This window comes from Sorex araneus, chromosome X, assembly GCF_027595985.1.
Source record: "Sorex araneus isolate mSorAra2 chromosome X, mSorAra2.pri, whole genome shotgun sequence".
NCBI classification, from domain to species: Eukaryota; Metazoa; Chordata; class Mammalia; order Eulipotyphla; family Soricidae; genus Sorex; species Sorex araneus.
Window position 1 is genome coordinate 62,746,792 of NC_073313.1, and position 22,563 is coordinate 62,769,354.

The 22,563-nt window shown below is 44.4% G+C and overlaps 1 protein-coding gene across 1 annotated transcript; it reads right to left on the minus strand.

Annotated features, from left to right (window-relative positions):
- Positions 1–1,211: 1,211 nt before the first annotated feature.
- Positions 1,212–22,029, minus strand: LOC101558766 (melanoma-associated antigen 4-like). Its single transcript, XM_004606634.2, has 5 exons — positions 21,913–22,029; positions 20,720–20,750; positions 12,792–13,618; positions 2,876–3,015; positions 1,212–1,335 (listed from the first exon to the last, which is right to left on the minus strand). Exons 1-5 carry the CDS (start codon positions 22,027–22,029, stop codon positions 1,212–1,214), a joined length of 1,239 nt encoding a protein of 412 aa, XP_004606691.2.
- Positions 22,030–22,563: the final 534 nt, after the last annotated feature.

Here is a 22,563-nt window from a genome sequence, read left to right on the forward strand (position 1 = left end):
CTCAACCACATGGGGAAGACTGCTAGCACCAAGGGGAGAGTGGCTGTAGTGGGTGGTCTTGAAGGCCCCTGAGAACTATTGGGGTGGCCCTGGTGGCCTCAAACACATTGGTAAGAACCCTGACAGGTTCCGTCCAATGTAAGGCGAGGCCTTAGTGACCCCAGCGCAGTGGTGCATTGGACACACCCAAGAACCAGCAAGCACGGGACTGGTGGCCTCCAGTACAGCTTGACTCCACGAGTGGCCCCTATCAGATCCTATTTAATATGGACTTAATGAATCCCAACAGTGCTAGGCTCCTCCTAATGTACCCAGAGTCCCAATAGAGAATGCCAACATGACCCGTGAGAATTCTTTGTGGTGGCCCCCAGCAATGGAGGATGTACCCCTCTGCCCAAGAGTCTGGCCAGATATAACCATGGTGTTCCCCAAAACTAGTTAGGATTGGCCCTGGTGGTCCCTAGCACACTTATTTAGGTGTGGTCTGGTGATGCCCTGCAATGCATCGAGTAACCCCTTGGGCCCCAGTAGTACCCTTGAAGGCCTCCCCTCAGAAACACACACACATACACACACCCACACCCCACTGTGTTTGGACCACGTACTTCGCTAGCCAAATACTGTGCATTCCCTGTGACCTCAATTGACAATCTGCCCTCTTGGTGGATCCTCACTGGGAATGTGCCTGGGTCCCTGAGCACTGTTTGGGAGGCTCCCAGGTGAGTGAATGGGTGAATGAATTAAATGCAGGTATCTATATTAAAAACCAGGGGTTGAGGATAGATAGAAGATTCTAATACTGGGACAAGAGGTCTCTAACAAAATAGGTCTCACACTCTCCTATCCCTACGCCTCATCTATACACAGTCAGCCTGTGCTCACACTTCTAGCACAAAACATGTAGTTTTACCCTACACCAAGTCTTCTGTGGCACCACTAGGTGTCCTACAATCACACTCAACTCTGAGGCTCTCACCCAGATATTCTACACTGGCTTCCACCGGTTAAAGGCTCACTCCCGTAACAATGTTCTGTGTTTGATGCCAAACCCAAGTAGCATGTCCTCATAAAAAGCTACCCAATTTCTGCCCAACTTGGCTGTAAACAGACTTTCCACAGCCCACACACTCCAGAACTGACAGAGAATATTTGTTACAGTGGCTCGGGGAACTGAAGGCAACATGCCATGTAGTCACCCGAAGTCTCTACCATCAGGTTGCGTCCATCTCACTACCAACTCCTGCATCCATGCGTCCTTCCTCTCCCGGGTCATAATCTTCACAATATGGAAGCTTGGGGCCCGTAGAAATGCCCATGACAACATTGCTTTTGCAGCTAATCAGGAGAAGGGAGGTCAGGATAGCTTGATGCTGTCACCGGGGTTGAGGGAGGAGAGGGGACCGCTGTGCCAGATTTGGAATTCCCAAGTCACTGCTGACTAGGAGACATGGTAACCAGAGCAGAGGTTCCCAGCAGTTATGGCAAAGTCACATCGAGTAGCAGCTTGTCACGATGTCAAATGGGCCTTGATATTCTCTCCCTTTCCAGTGCCCCCGATAGGTGGCCAGGCTGCAAGCCGGATCACAGCTCAATCTGACACTGTTCCCCAAGCCTCAGGACACATGCCTTTCACTCCACAACCTTTCTGCCCCTCCTTGCAGATGCACCTCTAAACTCTCAGTGCCAGCTCAGAGAATGTGGCCCAATGGTAGAGAACTTACCTTGCATGAGCATGAGTGAGGCTCTGGGTTTGATTGCCAACACTGCATAATTAATCGATTAATTAAGAAACCAACAAAATCTCAAGAAATTGACTTCTCTCCTTCACTAAAGGTCATCTTGAATCATCCTGGGTCTCTGTTACTGTCCCCATGTCTGAATGCACTGAATGTGAGGACAAGAGGTCAGCAATGATACAGCAAAGCAGGGGGACAGATAGGAAGTGCACTTTGGAAGGACGGTGGTTTTGACCTCTTATTCTTTAAATTCGCTTTGGTTTGCAGGCCAGAGTGAAGGTGTGGGGGCTACTTATTCAACTCTACTTAGGAGTCCTTCTAGGAAATGTGCAGAGGACCATGAGGTACCAGGATCACACCTAGGCCTCCTGTATGCTGACTAAGCATGTCCTAGGAGAATCCAGGACATGGCTGTATTGTCTGTGTCTATGCACAGGGAGAGCGGCAGGTCAGGGCACCCTCCATATACCACCGCCAGGGGAAAGTGAAAAGTGTACATTGCCAAACAGACTCCACTCTGCACCCAGCTGTAAACAGGGAGTGGACTGTGTGAGTGGGCAGGTGAGCAGATGCCCAAGGTCATGGCCCAGATGAACCTTTTGGTTAATGGTTAGTGTCACCAGACTACCCAGGGTAACTTATGTGACATCCAGGGAACATTTGCCATTGGAGACTTGTTATCTGTCCAGATGGGAGGAGGTGAGATCACAGCTGGGATCACCCTCTGGGAAGCAACAGTGGCCACCGGTCAGCTGGCCACATTCCACAAATGGACAGGAGGGCAAGCGAGTGGAGGGTGACAGACTTTGAGAGACTTCTTAGACTGTATAGCAATGTCCACACGGGGCAGGCATCTGTCAGTCAGTTCGGGCACTCAAGCAGGAAGATGACAGATGAAGGAACCCACGGGCAGGGCCGAGATGGCTCGGAATCCTTTGGTCACTTTTCCTACTTGGTTCTGTTTTCAGAACTTTGGAAAGAGTCTGGCTTTTTGGCCCTGGGGCAGACGTGATTGAGTGGGGAGGAGAGACCGAAGGCGCAGAAGGAGGTCTGAGGCAGAGACAGTGAGAACCTAGATAATGCAAATGAAATTACAGCACTCTGGTCTTGTCTTAGCCCTGTGATCTAGGGACTCATACCAACATATGAGCCTCAAGTTCTTCATCTGTGAAGAAGCTTTGCTGTTCGTGGGGATGTAGGTGATGCCCTGGTCAAACTGGCTCTTCGCTCTGAGACCGTAGGCGATGCACTGGTGAAAGTGGGTAGCGGTGGAATTTATCTGGGGGCAGAGCACCAACAGCTGCACTCAAGGTGTACTTCAGGCTGTGTCCTCCGGGTGACTGCCAGCAGCTCTCCGGGATTATGCAGTGCTAGGGATCTAACCTAAAATCGCGCTCCTGCCTGCAGAGTCTCAGCTCAGTCCAGAGCTCTCCGCCTGGAACCTATTAGACAACATTGGTGGCCAGAAAATACTCTAATATGAATAGGTCCCCAAACCCAGCACTCTGTTGGCTTTGCTTTGGTTTCCAGGGCTTTGCAGTTATACGGAAAATAGAGAGGAAAAACAGCACAACTTGTTGCTCTGCATTTCTCTTCCTAAGGGATTGCTTCTTATTGTGTGTCAGAGGGAGTTTACCATCCAGAAGATCCCCAAGACAGAGATCATCTCTCCACCTTGACAGATTCTCTTTCAAGGGAACCAGAATAAGTCTTTTCTTTCCCAGGACAAATAAGCCACTGCTTACGATAGGTCAAGGGACACAGTAGGTCACCTAGTTCATTGTCATTTCTCTGGGGCCTTTCTGGTTTTGCTGGGATAGGCAAATGAGCCTGCCCAGTGACTTGTGGCTTTCAGATCAAGGAGGAAGAGCCTGTGTTCTTTGTATTCCTCACTGTTAGTTCTGCGTGGGCTTGAAAACACCCACAGTTTCAGCCTCGCCGCAGGAGATTTCGCTCAAGCTTCTGCATGATCCTCAGGTATGCTCAGTGCACTTGCTTATCCTCACCCCCTCAGAAACACCTGCTCATGACTGGCCCTGGTCACCCCCAACTTAACAACCAGCACTGCACATTGGAAGTCATGCAGGTTTCAGGGTCCTGAGCTAATCTGATTCAGGCCAGCACAACCTCTCTCCTGAAGCCCAACTGCCACAGCCTCTTTTAGTTGTTGGGTGGATCATTAAAAACTTCTCACCTCCTTCCTTCAAGGAACAAAGTCACACACTATCACTCTTATTCTGTGTGCGGGTTCAGTCCACTCATCCTCGGGTTCCACTAGGAACCCATGGCCCTCAGAAGAGCAGAGGCTCAGTGAAAATCTGGGACATGAATAAGCCAGTGTACATCAGTTAATACACACAGTTAACTTTTTAGAGTAGCTAAGAGCAACAGAGGAAAAACTTGCTCTCCTGCATTTTGGCATCGACTGGATTTAACATTGAACTTCTGTCATATTTCCGTGGCAAATTCCACAACAGTGCTAAGTTATCTTTTACAAGTCACATCCTGACAGGGAAGCATTCCCAGTCTCTTTAAGTAAACAACAGAAATCTCCCTCCTGAACTTGGCAAATGTGCATCCTTGAGAGTTCATACTTGAGAGTCATTCAGAAACTCAGATAAAACTCAACATTATCTTCTAGAAAACATAACAATATCTGAAATGATCCCAAAGAAAACCAAGATTGATTTACAAGTCCTATCAATAAAAATAAAAACCCAAAATCTCCATAGGGTATCACACTTGCCCTCACCTCCACTGCTTAGAACCCTGGCTGCTTTATGAAAAAAAAACACTGGTGGGTACCACAGTGAGTGAAGAATTTCAGAGGGAGACTAAAATACCAGATGTTCTCATTATCTGTGGTATATAGATATAAAAGGGAATGGAAGGTATCACAAGGCGACAGCCCTTGCCAGGGATTACAGAAATTAGACTATGAAAGAAGAATTGGGAATCTGTGAGGAGGCAGGCTGGAAATGCCATAAGGAACTTGCTCAAGAGCACACTGCTTTTAGTGGTTTAGACGGGAGATAACTGTGTATATCAAAACCATGAGAGAACATTATTATAAGCACGTGACTCATACACTAATACACCATAATTAAGGAAATTGGTGGGCACATAAATACCTTAATTGAGGGCCCACAACAGGTAGGACCCTTGCCTTGAAGGCAACAGTCTGGTTGGATCCTGTCATCCCATATGTTTCCCAGAGCACCGACAGGACTGATTCCTGAGCACAGAGCCAGGAGTAAGCCTTGAGCATCTCCAGGTGTTGCCCCCAAACAACAAACAAACAAACTTGTGACCACCCCCACAAACAAACGTGGGCTTCCTCTCAGCATATCTGAGGCTCTGCTTCCAGATAACTAATTCCCAGTCTCTGACTATGATGTCCTGAGTTCATACCACCTCAGGTCTTCCAGGAATAAAGTTGGATGGGCCTCTGTGAGATTCAGGTTAACTGGGGCCCACTCCCTTCAGACTTCAGCAGATACCCTGAGTTCAGAGGTGGAGAGTGTGAACCCTGCAACCACACCTGGACTCCCTAAGGGTTGTGATGGAGCTCGGCCTTGTGGGTCCCTTCTGGCCTTCCTTGAGGACCACACCCTGACTCCTGGAGGAGCTGGGCCCATCCACCACACTCCTGAAGCTCCTCCCCACACTGCACTCCTGCTCTCTTCAGGCAGTTCCCTCCAGGTGGAAGTGAAGTGAGGTCACATCTGGTTGGCACTTTCTAGGACCCAGGAGTTCCACGGGATCAGAGGCAGGTAGCAGGGGACTTACTGTCCTGTCTTGTCTTCACCTTGACTCAGGCAGGGTTGCTCCCGCTCCCAACACCTGAGCCTGTTCCACTGAAACCCAGGCTCTGAATCCATGACATCAGAGGTGTTGAGGTTAGTGAATATGAAACCCCAGAAACACACCTGGACCCCCTGGGAAAGCAGCTGAGCTCAGTGTCTCTGTGGGACAGGTGCCCGCCATTTTCTCACACAGGAGACTCCCATTCAACCTTCCCAGAAAAGATTGAGTCCCAGGAGTAGGGGCTGAAGTTGCTGCTGCACCAAAGAAGATCAGAGAACAAATCATCCTGTTTCCAGGGGGTCTCCTTAGCAGTGAACAGATTTTGGACACAATGTGTTCTAAGGATCTGAAGAATGAACAGTGTGAACTCACTCAGCCTGACCTCCTCTAGTACCATCCATGTTCCCGAAAATTTCATGAGTTTCTTCTTTGTTAGGGCTGCATAATAAATACCATATACCTTCAGGTGTGATGTTGGAATTATGAACATTAACAGTGACAGTGACAATAATGTTGTAAATGAAAGTATCTCAACAAAACTTGCATAAATTCTAAGTATTCCTTTATTTTGCTTAATTGTATTAGATGGATGCTAGAATCACAGATATAAAAGCTGCCAGGCTCAAATAGTAGATCTGCCAGAGTCACATTCTGTGCACATAGCACCAAGGGTTTGAACTTGTGCCCATATGCCTGCGGGGTAGCAAGGCAGGTCTTTTGTGCCACTGCTGTTATCTGCACCCTCAGCGCATTTTTCCTGGGGATTTCAATACAAAGCGTTAATAATGCAACTTGTATTTTCCTTTGTTGCCCCCAGTGTGAAGTGAATTACAATGGAAAGAATTGGATAATGCTGAATTGCAGTTTTCCTTTCTTGACTGGGGTCTCTAGTTCATTTCCCTCACTACTCTGTTAATTATTTTAAAGATTTATTGGTATATTTGTTGCTGGAAATAAAATGAGGTTTCCAGGCCACTTCTTGATCCAGTTACATATGCCAAAGCTTTTCATTGGCGTACTTGGATGATTTCATTTAGCAGTTTTTAAAAGACTTTTCTTACCCAACATAATTTACAACGTTATAAATTACAAAGTTTCAAGAGCACAAATCCTTACTCCACACCTATCACAAGAGTGTCCACTCTCTGCCCCCAATTTCTCATGCTCTTCTCTCCCATCCCCCACCCCACATTCTTGGTTAACTCTATTCTGTAGGCCACCTCTCACAGCCTGATGCCATTGGCCATTTGGTAGTGTCTTACTGTTTTTCTTTATACAGCACATGAGAGGAATCCTCTCAACCTCTTTCAGTCAGAAAGAGACAGAGTTGGTGGTTTGTCTCTCTTTTGTGTCCACCTGCATCTCTTCTTTCTGCGTTCACATATTTCTTTGACATTCTCTTTGAATTGCTGTGGCAGTGTGTTATGTTTTTTCCTGGGTACTTGTAATTATGTTCTTATAACCTGTGACCATTAAATTAATATGTTATAGTTATTACGCTTTGGGGAGATTTTTGCTCTTTTTCCCATCCATGCTCGTGTATGTAAGGGGACAGATTACATCTCAGTCCAAAGTTTTTATTATTTTTTTATTCTATAGGCATCTCTTAATATTTCTTGCAGTCAACTTAATGGTTATGATTGTCTTTAATTTTTATTTCTTAAGGGCTTTATCTCTTCTATTTTGAGTTGTAACATGGGAGGATAAAGTGTCTCACTTGAAAATCCTTTTCATCAGCATGTTAATTTTGTCCTTCCCTCTGGCTTGCAAAGCTTTCACGAAAATCGCTGGATTATACTGTTAGGGACTCATTACATAGGATTTGTTTCTTTGTTTTAGGTAATTAAAGAACCATGATTTACAAAGTTATTGATAGTTGAGTCTGATGATATTCCTAAATATCCGATAGGCATGCAATATTCCAACACTAGTTCCACCACCAGAACCAACTTCCCTCCACCAGTGTTCACACACTCCCTCTTCACCTACCCCCGAACCCTGCCTGCCACCTTGATAGGCACATTCCAAAGTGCAGTGGTTGTACTTTAGAACTCAAGTGTTCAGTGTGGTTCAATCTGTGCTTTGAATGTACAGCTATAAGACTCTCCCACACCACCGGAATACCCGAGGTCACATGTTTTGTTTTATAGAATTTTTGAAATATTAGAGACTTTAAAATAAAGATTATTTTAAAATAATCTGCAAAATAAAGAGCCTCTTTACTTTTGCTTTTTACGCTGTAATCGTACTGTGGCTTAACCTGTGACTAGATTGAAGTTGTGTGGACATCTTTGGAGCTTCCTGGATGTGATGATTGTTGCCTCTCACAGCTTTGTTAAAAACATATTTATTATTTATAGAAATAACATCTCTATGAATTTCTCTTTCTTTACCTTATGGGACCCCTATAAAGCTGTTTCTGCTCTTAATTGTAATGCATAAGGTTTGTAAGGGAGTTTTCTAAACTTTAGTGATTTTATATTCTCGATGCACTCTTTGTGTGTTCGTGGCTTCCCTGGGTCTTTAAATGCTTGCTATTTTGCTGACTCTACTCGTTTGGATGATAACCTCTGTGTACTTACTGACTTAATAGTTTGTTTCATGGTGGAGACTCATTTAGAATTTCCATGAGGAAACTATAAGCTTGGGAAAATGTGTTGAAAAATTCCAATAGGTTTTTATGATTTGAAAGTGTTTATAGAAATGGAGTCAAGTTCTCCTTCAATTTTAGTTGCAACTAGACTCCAAAATTACTTTTATGCAAATCTATGCATAGGGAATTAATTGACCCACAGTTTCAGTTTTTTTTTAGTTTTTATTTAGGGAAATTCACATGAAAATTCTCGGGGTTTACTCCTGCTTCTGTTTGGTGCACAGAGATTAGACTTGATGATTCACAGGGAACAATACGTGATGTCAGGATATAACATAGATTGGTCAGGATGGAATATGGATACAACGTACATGCCAGCATACAACATAGATGCCAGGTTATAACATGGGTAGCTACTGTTCTATCTCTGCCGTCCCCCCCCCACAAACACATAGACAAACACACACATATACTTATTAGTTTAATGGACAATAATAGATTTTTATTTCTAGCCACCTATCCTTTCAATTATGAATAATAAGGTTTACTTATTACAGCAAATATAATTGTAGCACTGTAACACTGTAGTACTGTCATCCCGTTGTTCATTGATTTGCTCGAGCAGTCATCAGTAACATCTCACTATGAGACTTGTTTTTACTGTTTTTGGCATATCGAATACGCCACAGGTAGCTTCCTTGGCTTTCCTGTGCGGGCTGGATACTCTCGGTAGCTTGCCGGGGTCTCCGAAAAGGACAGAGAAGTCAAACCCGGGCAGGCCACATGCAAGGCACCCCCCGTACCTGCTGTGCTATCGCTCCAGTCCCAGCAAATATAACTCTGAGCTTTTATTAGTGCCGTGCACCAGGGACTCAGAGACACACTCCGCACACCTGACATCATCTTTTGAAAAAAAAAACTCTTATGATTTTTCCTACCACTTTCTCAGCCAAAACTCTGATCTGAGGCTTTTGTTTGTTTGTTTTGGGGGCTATCCTGCCAATGCTCAGAGGTTACTTTTGGTTCTTCACTCAGGAATCACTCCTGGCGATCTCAGGGAATGTCAAGGATCGAATCTTGATCGCCCATATTCAAGGTTAGTGCCTTACCCGCTGCACTATCTCCCCATTCCCAGATCTGAGGGTTGGTAGGTATCTCCTGTGATATTATCAAGAGACAGCATGATGCCTAGATACCAGCAGGGCTAAGCTGGGAAGAGGATAGTTGGGTAATTTTTTATTACAATAGTTTCCATAACTATATCTCTTTTGGGAATTCAGTTTCACAATTCTTGAAAACAAAGCAGTTGATTTCCTTCATAGAGCTTGATTTAAGCCAAGAAATCAACTCCTATTGAGTTTTGACTGGAAGCATCTATTCTGGAATAGTCCCTCTGGTGGTCACTTTCCAAAATGCATGAGCAGAAATTTCAATGGACAAGTTTTCCTGTAGGGGAAAGTGAAACCCTATGCTATCCCACACGTTAAAATTTTATGTGATACCTCTACTGCAAACCACAACACCCAAAAGGAGAGAGAGAGAGAGAGAGAGAGAGAGAGAGAGAGAGGGAATGCCCTGCCACAGAGGCGGGGTGGGGTGGAGGGAGGAATGTTGGGACACTTGGTGGTGGAAAATGGGCACTGATGGAGGGATTGGCACTCTATCACTGTATAACTGAAATGCAAGCATGAAAGTTTGTAAGTCTGTAACTGTACCTCATGGTGATTCATTAATAATTTTTTAAAAAAAATTGTGTGAGCAAGAATGGTCAGCACATGGTGGATCCCAAGTCGGGGGCATCTGTGTCTACCTGGGAAACAGGGGAAGCACATAATCAGGGCTCCCCTCAAGGAAACAGCAGTGGCCTGCAGGCCAGAGAGCTTCGTTTCAGAATAGTACAGGGTGAGAGACTTGGGGAAAGTTTTTGGCAGAAAGTCCTCTGGACTTAATCACTAAAATATAAAATACAGAAATCTAGAACCTCGTGGCCACTACTGTGGCCACACGACCTCATATCTCTTCATTCTCAGCAATGGAAAACATTGTCAAATGCTTCTTTTCCAGCAGGTCCGACCCTGTGTGTGGGGGAACTCCAAACAATAATAGTGAGTTTTTTTGTTTGTATGTAATCAAAGTAAAGGGAAAGTAAAGTGAAATTTATCATCTACACAGATGGGTGGGGGGCTGGGGGGCAGGGGAGTGGGGGACAGGTTTACCGTGGTTCTTGGTGGTGGAATATATGCACTGGTGAAGGGATGGGTGTTCGAGCATTATGTAACTGAGACTTAAGCCTGAAAGCTTTGTAACATTCCACATGGTGAATCAATAAAAAATAAATTAGAAAAAAAAAAAGAAATGCTGACATAGGGCAGTCAGTTGCCATGAAGCTATGGCTCAGGCGGGCCCCCGGTGAACAAACCACATGCATGAGCACAACTGGTTTGATTTTCTTGTCACCTTGTGTTTCCCTCCATTTTATTTCTTTGGAAAGAGTCGCACTATTTGACTCAAGAGAGCATGATTGAGTGGGAGGAGATAGAAGAATGAAAGCGGAGAAGATGTTCTAAGACAGGGAAGGTGAGAACATAGATAGTGCAGATGAGCCCCCAGCAGTCTGTCTAAACCTCATGCTCTAATCTCAGGACTCCTGCTAGTCCATGAGCCTCAGGTTCTTCATCTGTGAACAGCTTTGATGATTATGGAACTGTAGGTGATGTATGGACAAAGGTGGCACATTTCAAGGGTGAAATAGTTTGTTTCTGGGGGACACACACGGTTTCTCTAAGGGGCTACTCCAAACTCATGGGGACTTGAGGGTGCCAGAGTTCAGACATGGGAATCTAGGATGTCAAGCTAATAATTAATAACTAGTAAATTCAGGCAGTCACACTCAATTCCTCTCTCCTGGATTCCAACTGCCCATCCACTCTGTCATTTCTTGCATGGCTCTCAGAGACCGCTCAACTTCCTTCCCTGAGGAGGACTGACAGATGGCCAAGAGAAAAATGAAAATAAAATGTTCATCAGCACTTATGATTAGGGAAACACTAATCAAGATGACAGGGAGATATCATCTCACACCTGTGAAAATGGCACAGCTACAGGGAACAAACTGTGCTGGCGGGGATGTGGTACAAAAGAGACACTCCACCATTGCTTGGTGGGAATGCTGTCTGGTTCAACCGCTATGGATAACACTATTGAGATACTTACTAAGTACTGAGTTAATGTATGATCCAGAAACCCCACTTCTGAGTATCTATCCCCAGCCCCCCAAAACATCCATTCAAAAGAATATATGCATGCCATTATTCAGTGTAGTACCTAGTACAGTAGCTAACATTTGGAATCAACCTAGGTGTCTAAGAATAGTTTAATTTAATATGATGATGTGATATAGATATATAAACAACAGAATACTGTGCAGCTGTAAGGATTAGTGATATCATGAAATTCACAGCAAAATGGATAGAACTGGACGATGCCATGCTAAATGAAGTAATTCAGAAGAAGGAGAAACACAGGATAATCTCACCTACCTACAGAATAGAATAAATGAACAAAGAAATTCATTGTATAGAAGGGGGTTGCTTATATCACTCATGACCCAGAATATACCAAGGAGAAGGACAAAGGATAAAAATTTAGGATCGAAAAAAGAAACTGAAGGGAAGGTGTAGGGGAATAGGAGTCAAGGGCCTTGGATACTTCATGGATATAGAGAAGTGGTATAACTATATACACAAAACACAAAAGCAACATCATTGGAAACATGGGACCCAAACTACAACTAACACACCGAAAATTTACCTACCAACGGGGCAAGCTCGGGGTGGGAGGGAACATGAGGAAGGTGGTGGAGGGACAATGAAGGAGGTGCTGTGTTTTGTGCCGGAACTAGTAAGTCTAAAACTGCAGCATGAATATCTTTGTAAATCATGGTATTTCACTGAAATTTAAATTAGAATATAGTCAAAATTTCTCATCGTTTACCTTAAATGGACATGGATCTAGATTAGTTATGAGTGTGGGTGCATCCAACTCACTCTTGTGTTCCCGACAGTAACCCATAGCTCTCAAAAGAGCAGAGAATCAGTGAGTATCTAGAAAATGAGGAAGGATAGTGAACACTGTTAAATTCCAGGTAACACACACATTTTACTTGTTAGAGAACTTCAGATCAACAGAACAAATTTGCTTTCTTCTGCTGTTATCCATCGACTGGGTTTGACTTAGTTTCTGTCACATTTCCATGGTACCTTATGTTGCAATGCTAAGTTATCTGTTACAGGTAATATCCTGACAGGGACTTTCTCCCAGGGTTTAAGAAAAAAGATAACAGAATTCCCCTTCTCGTTGCCAAGTGCATATAATTGAGAGATCAGTCATTCACACACAAAAAAACCCAACAACAAAACAAAACAAAAAAAAACCTCAACATTTTCTTCTAGAAAACAGAAAAGCATTTACAATGACATTAAAGAAAACCAAAATCATTTGACAAGTCACCACAGAGAACTATACCGGAAGCTGCTTTCCTAGGTGCCCTGTTTGTGCCGGTGTCCACCCCTTGGAACCCTGACTACTCTCAGCAAATTCTGTTACACCTGATCAGGCCCATTCCTTCTCTTCTTCCAACATGGCTCTTGACTTACACACTGGAGGGACTTTTGTTCGCTAATATAGACATTGATCAAAAAATCCAGGACATCCATCTTGCTGGTTTCGGCATGGGCCCTGGGGCCCCAGAGAAACTGGAAGCGGGCAGGGATACTTCCGGGTACCTGCTGGTACTCCAGATACTGCTCCTGCACCCACACATTGGTGAGGAGTTTCCTGGGCTCCCCGTAGATAAAGTGCTTCCTGCCTGGATAAACCCCCATCAAACTTAATTGCTCCCAGACAGCCTGCTCAGAGGCACAATCTTCCTCGAGAAGGATGACCCCCAGGACCATCACCAGCAGGCCGGTATTGGGCATGGTTTGCTGAGGGCCCACCATGCCATCATAAGTGAGGCCCAAGGTAGTGACCAAGGCATAGCTGTGCGATTGTGGGTCTACTTCCTTCACATCAATGCCATAGACCAAATGCATGCACTCAGAAACCTGGCTTAGGATGACAGAGAAGTCCTCCTCATCATTGTTGGGGATGGTTCTCAGCATCGCTTCCTTCGTGGTCAGCTGCTTAGTGCGGTACTTGAGGAGCAGGAACCCCACCAGATCAGATATCTTGTCATCCAATGCCTTCTGGAGGCAGGCCCCAGCTTGGGCTGGCTCCTCCCTACCATAGAGCCTTTTCTCTTGCCTGCTGCTGGCACTGCCCTTCAAGGGATGGTTCTCTGGAGTGGCAGCCATGGTCCCCTGGAAATGACTGGCCCTGAGTGAACTCTGGTGGGGACCCTTGGGAACACTAAACACTCCAGCAGCTGCTACCTCTCCTGTGGTGTCCTCAAGGAGGACAGAGGCAGTGCTGGACGAGGGAACTTTTTTCTTCCTCCCCTCCACCTGGGACTCCTGACCATTCTTCAGATGCTGGTCATCTTGCGGGTCCTGATTTTCATCCTCAAGCGTGAAAGCCATAAACTTATCACAGAGAGACATCATGACACTGTCACACAGCCAGCAAGTGTGTCCAGAGCTGGTGGTTGAGGGGCTTCAGGTCTGAGGGAGAGAGGGAGTTTGAGAGGCCATGCTGCGATGGGCAACTTTGTAGTTCTCACAAAGATTTCTTATATCAAAGAGAAAAAAAAGTCTCAGTTGATCACACTCACATGTGGGCTTCAGAAGAGAAAAGCTCAGCAACAGACAAAGGTAACTGCAAATACAGTGGATACAAAAACACAGAGCTGGGGCCATAAAGACTACAGTGGGTGGGCAGGTTGTCTTGCATATGGTTGTCCTGAGTTCGATTCCCAGCAGGATATATGGTCCCTTGAACACTACCAGGAATAATTCCTGAGTGTAGAGCCAGGAATAACTCCTGAGTACCATCGGGTGTGGCCACAAAACAAAACAGGAAAAATAACCAAAGCAAACAAACACACAGCTGTGGTTCCCAGAGGGGGATTCAGCAGATATCAAGAGGGAGTGGAGTGGGGTGGGGTGGTCAGTGCTCTCCTGTGCAGGTTATCAGGCTCTGGTGTTGAATTTGGTTGGCACCACAAACAGTTTGAGGTATGAATCATACATCAGAAGGAGACAGGAGAGAGATGCCTCAAGACCCCGTACTAGTCGGATTCTCATATAGGACCCTGGACTGAGGGCGGGTGAGCTCAACACCCATTGAAACAGAGCCCTGGTAGCCGAAAGCCTCCATAAACCAATCGTCGCCATGCTCATGGCTCATGGCCAGAAATCCACAGACTCAGATGAGCTTCATCCAGGAATCAATCTTTTGGAAAAACTCAGATATGTGGGTTTTGTGACCAAAAGCTCCAGGCTCTCATGGAGTCTGCAATGGGCGACCTCCCCTGATGCCCCTATTCTTCCAGCATCCTGGCAGTATGTCCATGAACTGCCTCTCGTGCTATGTAAGCGCATTAAGCAGTCATGACACAGAGACTCTTAAATGAAACTCAGAAGAGATCAACAAGCTGCTGAGATGCTTCTGGACCCTAAAGGTGATCATCCAGTTAAAAATTTAATTCCACCTGTACCAGTCCCATCAAAATTTTAGACCTGGAGTGATATATCATACTTTACATCACTGATATTCCAGGAGTAGCAAACCACATGGGATGGGATATAAAGTGGAAGGCAACCAATCTCACTGTAGAAAATATCAGCACACAAGGCCTCACCTGTAACAATATTTTAGTAACCTCTTATACAAGAGCTAATGGCTACAGTGTGAGATACAACAATATTCACATTATTTACTCTAAGGAAATATTTTTGATCATTTTTCACATATTATTCATAGCAAGCAATACGAATAAATGATTTAGGGTCTGCTATTGGGGCTGGCTTGGGTGGTGGTTTGGAAAATTGGAAATAATGGTGGTAAGAAGCTGTAATGCTGTTGGGATCAGTGCTGGAATATTGAATGTAATGAATCATTGTGACCAATTTTATATAAATGAAATTAAATTTTTTAAAATGAAGGGGGCAGGAAAACTAACAGTTTTCTTATCTAGGTGAGAACTCAGAGACAATTTCTTATTCTTGACGGTACTTACCTGGGTCAAATGAAGAGGTGCAATCCCCTCACAGGCTCTGTCTTTCTGAGAAGATGTCACCTAAGACGGGAAGGAAAGAAATACATAATAATCATATTCTGAGGCACAGGTTTCAAAACCACGGTCATTGGGGTGGGTGTGTTTTGGGTGTACTGACCAGGTGTCTTCTGTTGTTTTAAGGTTTATCTCTATGCTCATAGTCTGTCCAGGATTTTCCAGTGTCCTGGATGGGAAACTGGTGACTCCACCTTTGTATTCTGCTAGCTTCAGGAGTCCCCAAAAGCTGACCTGAATCTAGATGCCCAGAAGAAAGCTCTCCTATCCTAAGACCCACATCTGACATCAACCTGACAGCAAGGGCAGATTAGGTTTCCATGGGGTCCCTATTTCTCCTGAGTATTGAATTCGACTCACTACTCTCTCATTTCTTCACCTAGAGTTGGCATAGACTCTGCTGAGTGGAAGTGTTTGATCTCTGAGTACCAGTTTATGTTCTACCTATGTCCCAGAGAGTGAAACAAAAGGATGTTTCACAGCAATCCCCTAACACACATACATGTACACAAGCACACATGTTGTACTTTTTGTGAATAACAAGGCTGTGGGGTCTTCTATCTCTAGGTGGATTCCCTAAAGTCCCCTGTAAGTTCTCATCTTCACTCCCACCACTCATCCGTTCCTCCAAATGTGAGAATTAGAATCCAAACCCTGAGAATTCCACAGGTCCATTTCTAGAATGCCTCACAGATATATGTAAGTGTGTCACTCAGAGTCACTTCAGTCTGGGGCTTGATTTGGCTGAGAACGCAGAATATCTGACACTCTGAAGTCCTACTTTCTTATGTGGTAGGACATTCCATCCACAGGAAGTCCCTAAACTGTCATATTGACAGATTCTCATGCACCATTCACTCCTCACCATTCACTCCTAACCTGTCCTCTGCTGAATGAATATCATTCCTTAGGCAACTTCTTCCAAAAACTAGGGTTCCAGTACCAATCTTCTACCACTGGCCATACCTGCCTGGGGCTTTCAGACATGACTTCATAGGTGGCATCCAGCCAGAATGCTAAGGACCCCTGTGTCAGCATTGGTGTCCCTTCTGTATCCCACAATGAATTCTCTGTGAATCCTGATGATTCAACGTTTTAACCAATAAACTGACCAACAGTTTATCACAATTCCTGGCCTCTCTTAGAACAAGATACAGGGCTACTACTGTAGTAAAGATGTCACAGGAAATATCAGAGGGGAGGGAATATGGGGTCCCACCCAATGGAGCTTACTTAAGGCTTGGTCCTCTGGGTGAGGGACAAGATTCAAACCTCAAAACTATAAAACTATAAGTGGTTTTACAAATAGATCTAGTGCACAGACCTAGTGAACACAGAAGAAATGAATGAATTTTAACACTTCTCACAACCTTCTCACAACTGAATGGCAAGGAAATTTAAAAAGCAGATAAATCATGAGTAAAAATTAAAACAGTAATTAACAGTATCTCCATGGGAAAATGCTCTGATCCACATGGGCTCACAATTGAATTCTATAAGGCATTCAAAGGAGACTTAGCATCTATAATCTTCAAGCATCGTCTGAAGTAAAAGAAACAGGACTCATTCCTAACAGTTTCATTGAAGCTAGTATCTTCCCAGTACAAAAAGCAGGAAGACATCTTGCTTCTTTGGAAGTATCTTCCAAGGAAAATATCAGAGGTCACAGAGATAGTCCAGGGGTTAAGGCGTTTTGTTTTACATGTGGCCAAGCTTGCTTTAATCTGCCACACCTCATGTGGCCCCTTGCACTGACAGGAGTTGTCCCTGAGTATAGAGTCAGGAGTAAGTCAGGGACATAGCTGGATATTAGAAAAGGGGGTAATCAAAGACCAAGGTCTCTGAGAAAATTCAACGGAAGAATCACCAAGCCTAAAAATTGAATCCTACAACATATCAAAGGAATCATGCGACATGATCAAGTAACATTCAATCAGCATCTAAGGGTGATTCTACGTAGGCAAATAACTGATGTTATCCAGCACATCAACAAATGGGATGAAATCATCTACATGATTTGGCCATAGAGTTAGTGCAGCACCTATGGGTTTTGTCTTAACTGTTGCCAACCTACATTCAATCCGGGCACTGCTTATGGATCACCTAACTCTGCCAGGAGGGGTTCCTGAGTACAGAGATAGGAGTAAGACCTGAAAACTTCTAGGAGTGTGACACCCCCAAACTCAAAAGATCATATCAGTCAATACAGACAGAGATTTTGAAAAATCCAGCACCTATTCAAGATGAACATTTCACCATGAAATGAATAGGAGGAACCAGCATCAACATAGTCAAGGTCGTCAGTAACAAACTAATAGCCAGGATTATACACGAGGGCGAAAATATGATAGTCTTCCCTTTAAGAGTAGGAAGAGATAAGGATGTCCACTTTCTCCACTATTATTCTCTATAATCCCTGAAGTCCTCATCACAGGAACTATCCCTGTATCCCTGTATCACTGTCATCCTATTGTTCGTCGATTTACTCGAGTGGACCCCAGTAACGTCTCTATTCCTCTCAGACCTGAGATTTTAGCAGCCTCTATTTACTCATCTTTCCCAATGACTGGGGGCTCTTTCAGTGTCAGGGAAATGAGACCCATTGTTACTGTTTTTGGCACTAACGATATTTTCGAATACGCTACAGGTAGCTTGCCAGGCTCTGCCCATGTGGGCGGGATACACTCGATAGCTTCCCAGGCTCTCCAAGAGGTATGTATATATCGTAGATATATATCTCATAGAAAGTATGCAAGAAAAATAAGTCAAACAGATGCAAACTGGAAAAGAAGTTAAATTATCACTATTTGAAGATGGCTTGAAAACAGACCACTCTTAGGAACAGCAAACCTTTCCGGAAGTTTATCCACTCTTAGGAACACTCTTGGAGCAAAAGTACAGTGGGTAGGAAGTGTACCTTGAACACGGCCAACCTGGGTTAAATTTCCAGCATCACATATGGTCCCCTAACATATGCCAGGAGTAATTCCTGAGTTCAAAGCCAGGAGTAACCCCTGTACATCACCTTATGTGACCCAAAGCAAAAAAAGAAAAAAAGAAAAAAGAAAAGAAACAACAAACTGGTGCAGAAAAAACAGACTACACAACCAAGACACAGAAGTATGATGCATTTCTATATTCAAATCATTAACTGGATGCCAAAGAGATTAAAAAGACTACCCCAGGGCCAGAGCAATAGTACAGAAGTTAGGGCACTTGCCTTGCATGTGTCTGACCTGGGTTTGATCCGAGGCATCCCAAATGATCCCCCAAGCACCACTAGGAGTGATTCCCGAATACAGAGACAGGAGTAACCACTAGGCATCACTGGGTGTGACCCAAAAAGCAAAAATTAAAAATACAAAAATCAAAAGACTACCCCGTTCAAAAAGAGCAAGTACCTGCGAATTCATTTAATAATAACTATGAAAGACCTGACAAAAGATGAGCCATTTAGATGTAAGACATGTAAGAATACACAAGGAAGTCAAGAAACATGGGTTGGGAGACATGGGCATGGGTTGGGAGACAGCGTTGCTGAGATGACCATCGTGCTCTAAGAATTATACTGACTCAATGCTGTCCCAAGAAAAATCCCTGTGAAATTTATCAAGGTCTTAGAGTGAACAGGAAAAGAATGTGGATGGAAGCATGAAACTCCCCGAGTAGAAAAAGCCATTATGAAAAAAATATAGGTATTTTTATATGATACTGAATTTATAGGGTTTATATATAATTTATGTAATACTCTGAAGCAATTGTAACCAAAGAAATCATAGTGCTGCAATAAGGCTAAACGATCTAGCCTGTGGTTTGAACTGAGATCCCAGAGATAAACCCTCATTTTCCTGAACAGTTAAAGAAGCTAGGTGCATGACATGGAGCAGCCAACGCCTCTTCAGTAAACGAGCAAGAAAAATGGGCAACCATACGCAAAAATTGAAAGTGGATATGTATCTCAACCTGTACACAACAGTTCATTAATAGTGTTTTAACAAACTATTAGAGCAGAGTACAGAACTTACAGATTGGGCAAAATCGGTAGAATAATCAGGGCATAGATGTCCACGTTCTTTTCAATGTGTTCCCACTGGCAAAAATAAAAGTAACTAAGTAAGCAGATGCGACAATAGGAAAACAAATTGTTTTGGTTACAGATACATCGTACAGTGGGGAATGTGTTTTCTTTGCACCTGGCTAATACAGGGTGGAACCCCCAGTATCCCAGTGGTCCCTTGAGCCTGTCCAGGAGTGATCCCTGAATGCAGAGCTCAGAGTAAGCCCTGCGCACCACTGCATGTGGCCCTAAAACAACAAAGAGAAGGACAAAATAAGTTTTCCCTGGCCAGCGAAACTCCAGTTAAAAAGAAAAGACAGCCTAGTGATTAGTAGAGGAGAGTTACACAGAAGTCATGGAAAAAAGGACTAAACACTGGAAATATAGAGCACTCAGAACACTCAGCAACAAATAAGCGAGTAACCCCAAGGAGAAATAAGCACATAGGAGCACATAGAAATGGTCCAGGATCATGCCTTTATGTGGCCAATTTCGGTTTGATCCCCAGCATCATTCATGGTTCCAGAAGCACAGCCAGCAGTGATCCCTCAGCACAGTGCTAGGATTTTGTGCTGAGCACAGAGTCACGTGTAGCCCCATGACACAACTTTTAAAAACAGACAGGAAATTTGGAGAGATGAACTGATACTACCACAAAGACAGACAAGTAACACAAATATAAGAAAAAGGGCTTGCTGTCACCCGAAACCAAAGCAAAATGATGATGATGCATCATTCACACTGTGAGAATGGCATATATCAAGAACATAAAAAAACAGTGCCAGTGGGGATGTGTGACATAGCAAAAACATACAGAAAATCAAAAGAAAAATCACTCACTCCCCCAGGCATATTATTTGGTTCAGCCCCTGTCGAAAACTGTGTGGTCAGTTCTCCAAACACTAAGACAGGGGCACAGGGACATAGTAGAGGAGTTAAGGTATACTTAATTCCACAGTATTCAAACACCAAAACCCAAACTTTGAAAAGATAAGTGAACAACCTTGTTCACTGCAGCAGTTAGTATAGTGGCCAAGTTTTAGAATCAATCCAAAGAGCAGCTGACAGAGTAGTGTCATAAAAAAGGGATGCCATGCATTCTTAAGCAAAAATGAACTCATGCAATTAAATCCAACCTGGACAGGATGCTAGGCTGGTAAGTGAAGAAAGGCAGAGGAAGAATGGCAAATACCAGAATTTTCACATATTTGCAGTATAAACAGGAGCAAGTGAATGGAAGGTATCAAATAACTGGAAACCCTTGCCCATAGGTAACAGACATGAGAAAGCCAAACAAGGAGAATTGGGGAAGGTTGATGAGGAAGACTAATAATATGAATTCTTATAATAAATATTTTTCCATGATAACAATAATTTAATTTTAAAATAATATATTTTATTATAGCATCGTAAGATCAATGTTAGTCGCTCCCAGTCTTTAGTAGTTCAGAGGTAACTGCAGGCATTACGACCATAGGCATGTAGCCCCCAACTCTAGTAAGCTAATTAAAGCTGTTTAAAAAAAACGGAAGGAGGGGGTATGGAGAGAGGCAGAGCATATTGAGTTATTGGCAAAAACCACACTGATGCGGCTGGTGAGTTTGGAAATGGAACATTGAATGCCCAAAACTTTGATGAAAGGTTGTGTAAATCAAGGCGGAGAAATAAATAAAATTCACTAAGACCAACCCAAGGAAATAGAAATGAGCCTCCTTCTGGCAGACACGAGACGTTTCTCCTTAGTTCCTAGTGCATGGACGCAGAGCATGATGCCCCGGGTTTGTACAACCTCAGGGGTTCCCAGAACCGACAGTGGGTGGGCGTGTGGGATCAGTCTTTAGGCCCCAGCCTGATCTCATAGTGCCAGCCCCCATCGTGGTGGACCTGAGGCTCTTCTCTTGACACCGAGCCCACGAGCCACACAGTCTGATGAAATGACTTGGGAGTCCTCCCGTGGGGACATCAGGGCACGTTCTGAGGTGGGGTCAAGAGTGCATTTCTCCGAGATTCTCAGGAGTTTCTGCTCTGATTCTGAGAAGGAAGGACGACGCCCAGAGCCGGAACCCTTCACACTTCAGCCGACTCCCTGAGTCCGAGGACAGGGGAGGAGAACTGCACCCCACACCCCGCCTGGACACCCTCGGAGATGGTGGTTACCTTCAGTTGTTCCCCGGGGTCGGCACAGTGACTCCTGGCTGAGCTGGGCCGTCCTGCTGCACTCCTGATAGCGCTTACGGAGCTCTTGGCCTCTGCAGTCCGCCCCCTCCAGCCGGAAGTCAGGCAAGGTCATTTCCGGTTGGGACCCCAGGGCTTCCGGGCAAATTGAGATGATTTCCGAGGGGCCTCCCTGCCCTCTCTTGCCCTCACCTTGACTCCGGCAGGGATACTCCTGCCCACTGCCACTTAGCCTGCTCCTCTCGGACCCAGGCTCCGAACCCCTGAGTTCAGAGGAGGTTAGGGAAGGGAATGTGAAACCCCAGAATCATACCTGGGCCCTTCGGGAGCAGATGGGCTCAGTGTCTCCCATCTCTGTGGAACAGGTGCCAGTCGCCTTCCCACACAGGAGACAGTCTAACCTCTTAAGCCTTATATCTTCTTGTTCCATGCATGTTCCAGCAAATTTCATGATATTATTCTTAGAACTTCATCATATATACCATGCTTTTTTATGGGTATGCTGTTGGAATTATGTATGTGGGAAATCATCACTAACAATATAGCAAATGACAATCCATGAAAATGGTAAAACTCAAAAGATTTTATTGTGCTTAATTGTATTTGATGGGATCTAGAATCACAGATATCAAGGCTGTCAAGCTCAAACAACAGAACTGACAGAATCACATTCTGTGCACATGTGAGCCCAGCAGTTTGAATTCAGGACTATAAGTCTGCAGGGTAGCAAGGCCGGCTATGTATGCCACTGCTCTGCTTCTTTGGGCCCATATTGAATTCTTAATGAAATTTCAAGGCAAAGTGTTTAACAATCAAACTGTACTTTTTTGTACTCCCCTGTGTGCATTTTATTCACAACTTTTGTATATTCAAAACTATATATTGAGGGTGGGTTGGAGCGATAGCACAGTGGGTAGGGCGTTTGTCTTGCATGCGACCGACTTGGGTTCAATTCCTCCGCCCC

Coding starts and splice junctions, on each gene's coding strand:
- LOC101558766 (XM_004606634.2), bottom strand. CDS start 22,029: ATGGAACAAGAAGATATAAGGCTTAAGAGGTTAGACTGTCTCCTGTGT. Junction 20,751..21,912: donor TCTGCTCCCGAAGGGCCCAG/GTATGATTCTGG, acceptor TCATATTATTAG/TCTTCCTCATCAACCTTCCC. Junction 3,016..12,791: donor AACAAAAGTCCCTCCAGTGT/GTAAGTCAAGAG, acceptor CTCTGCCCCCAG/ATAAATTCCACCGCTACCCA.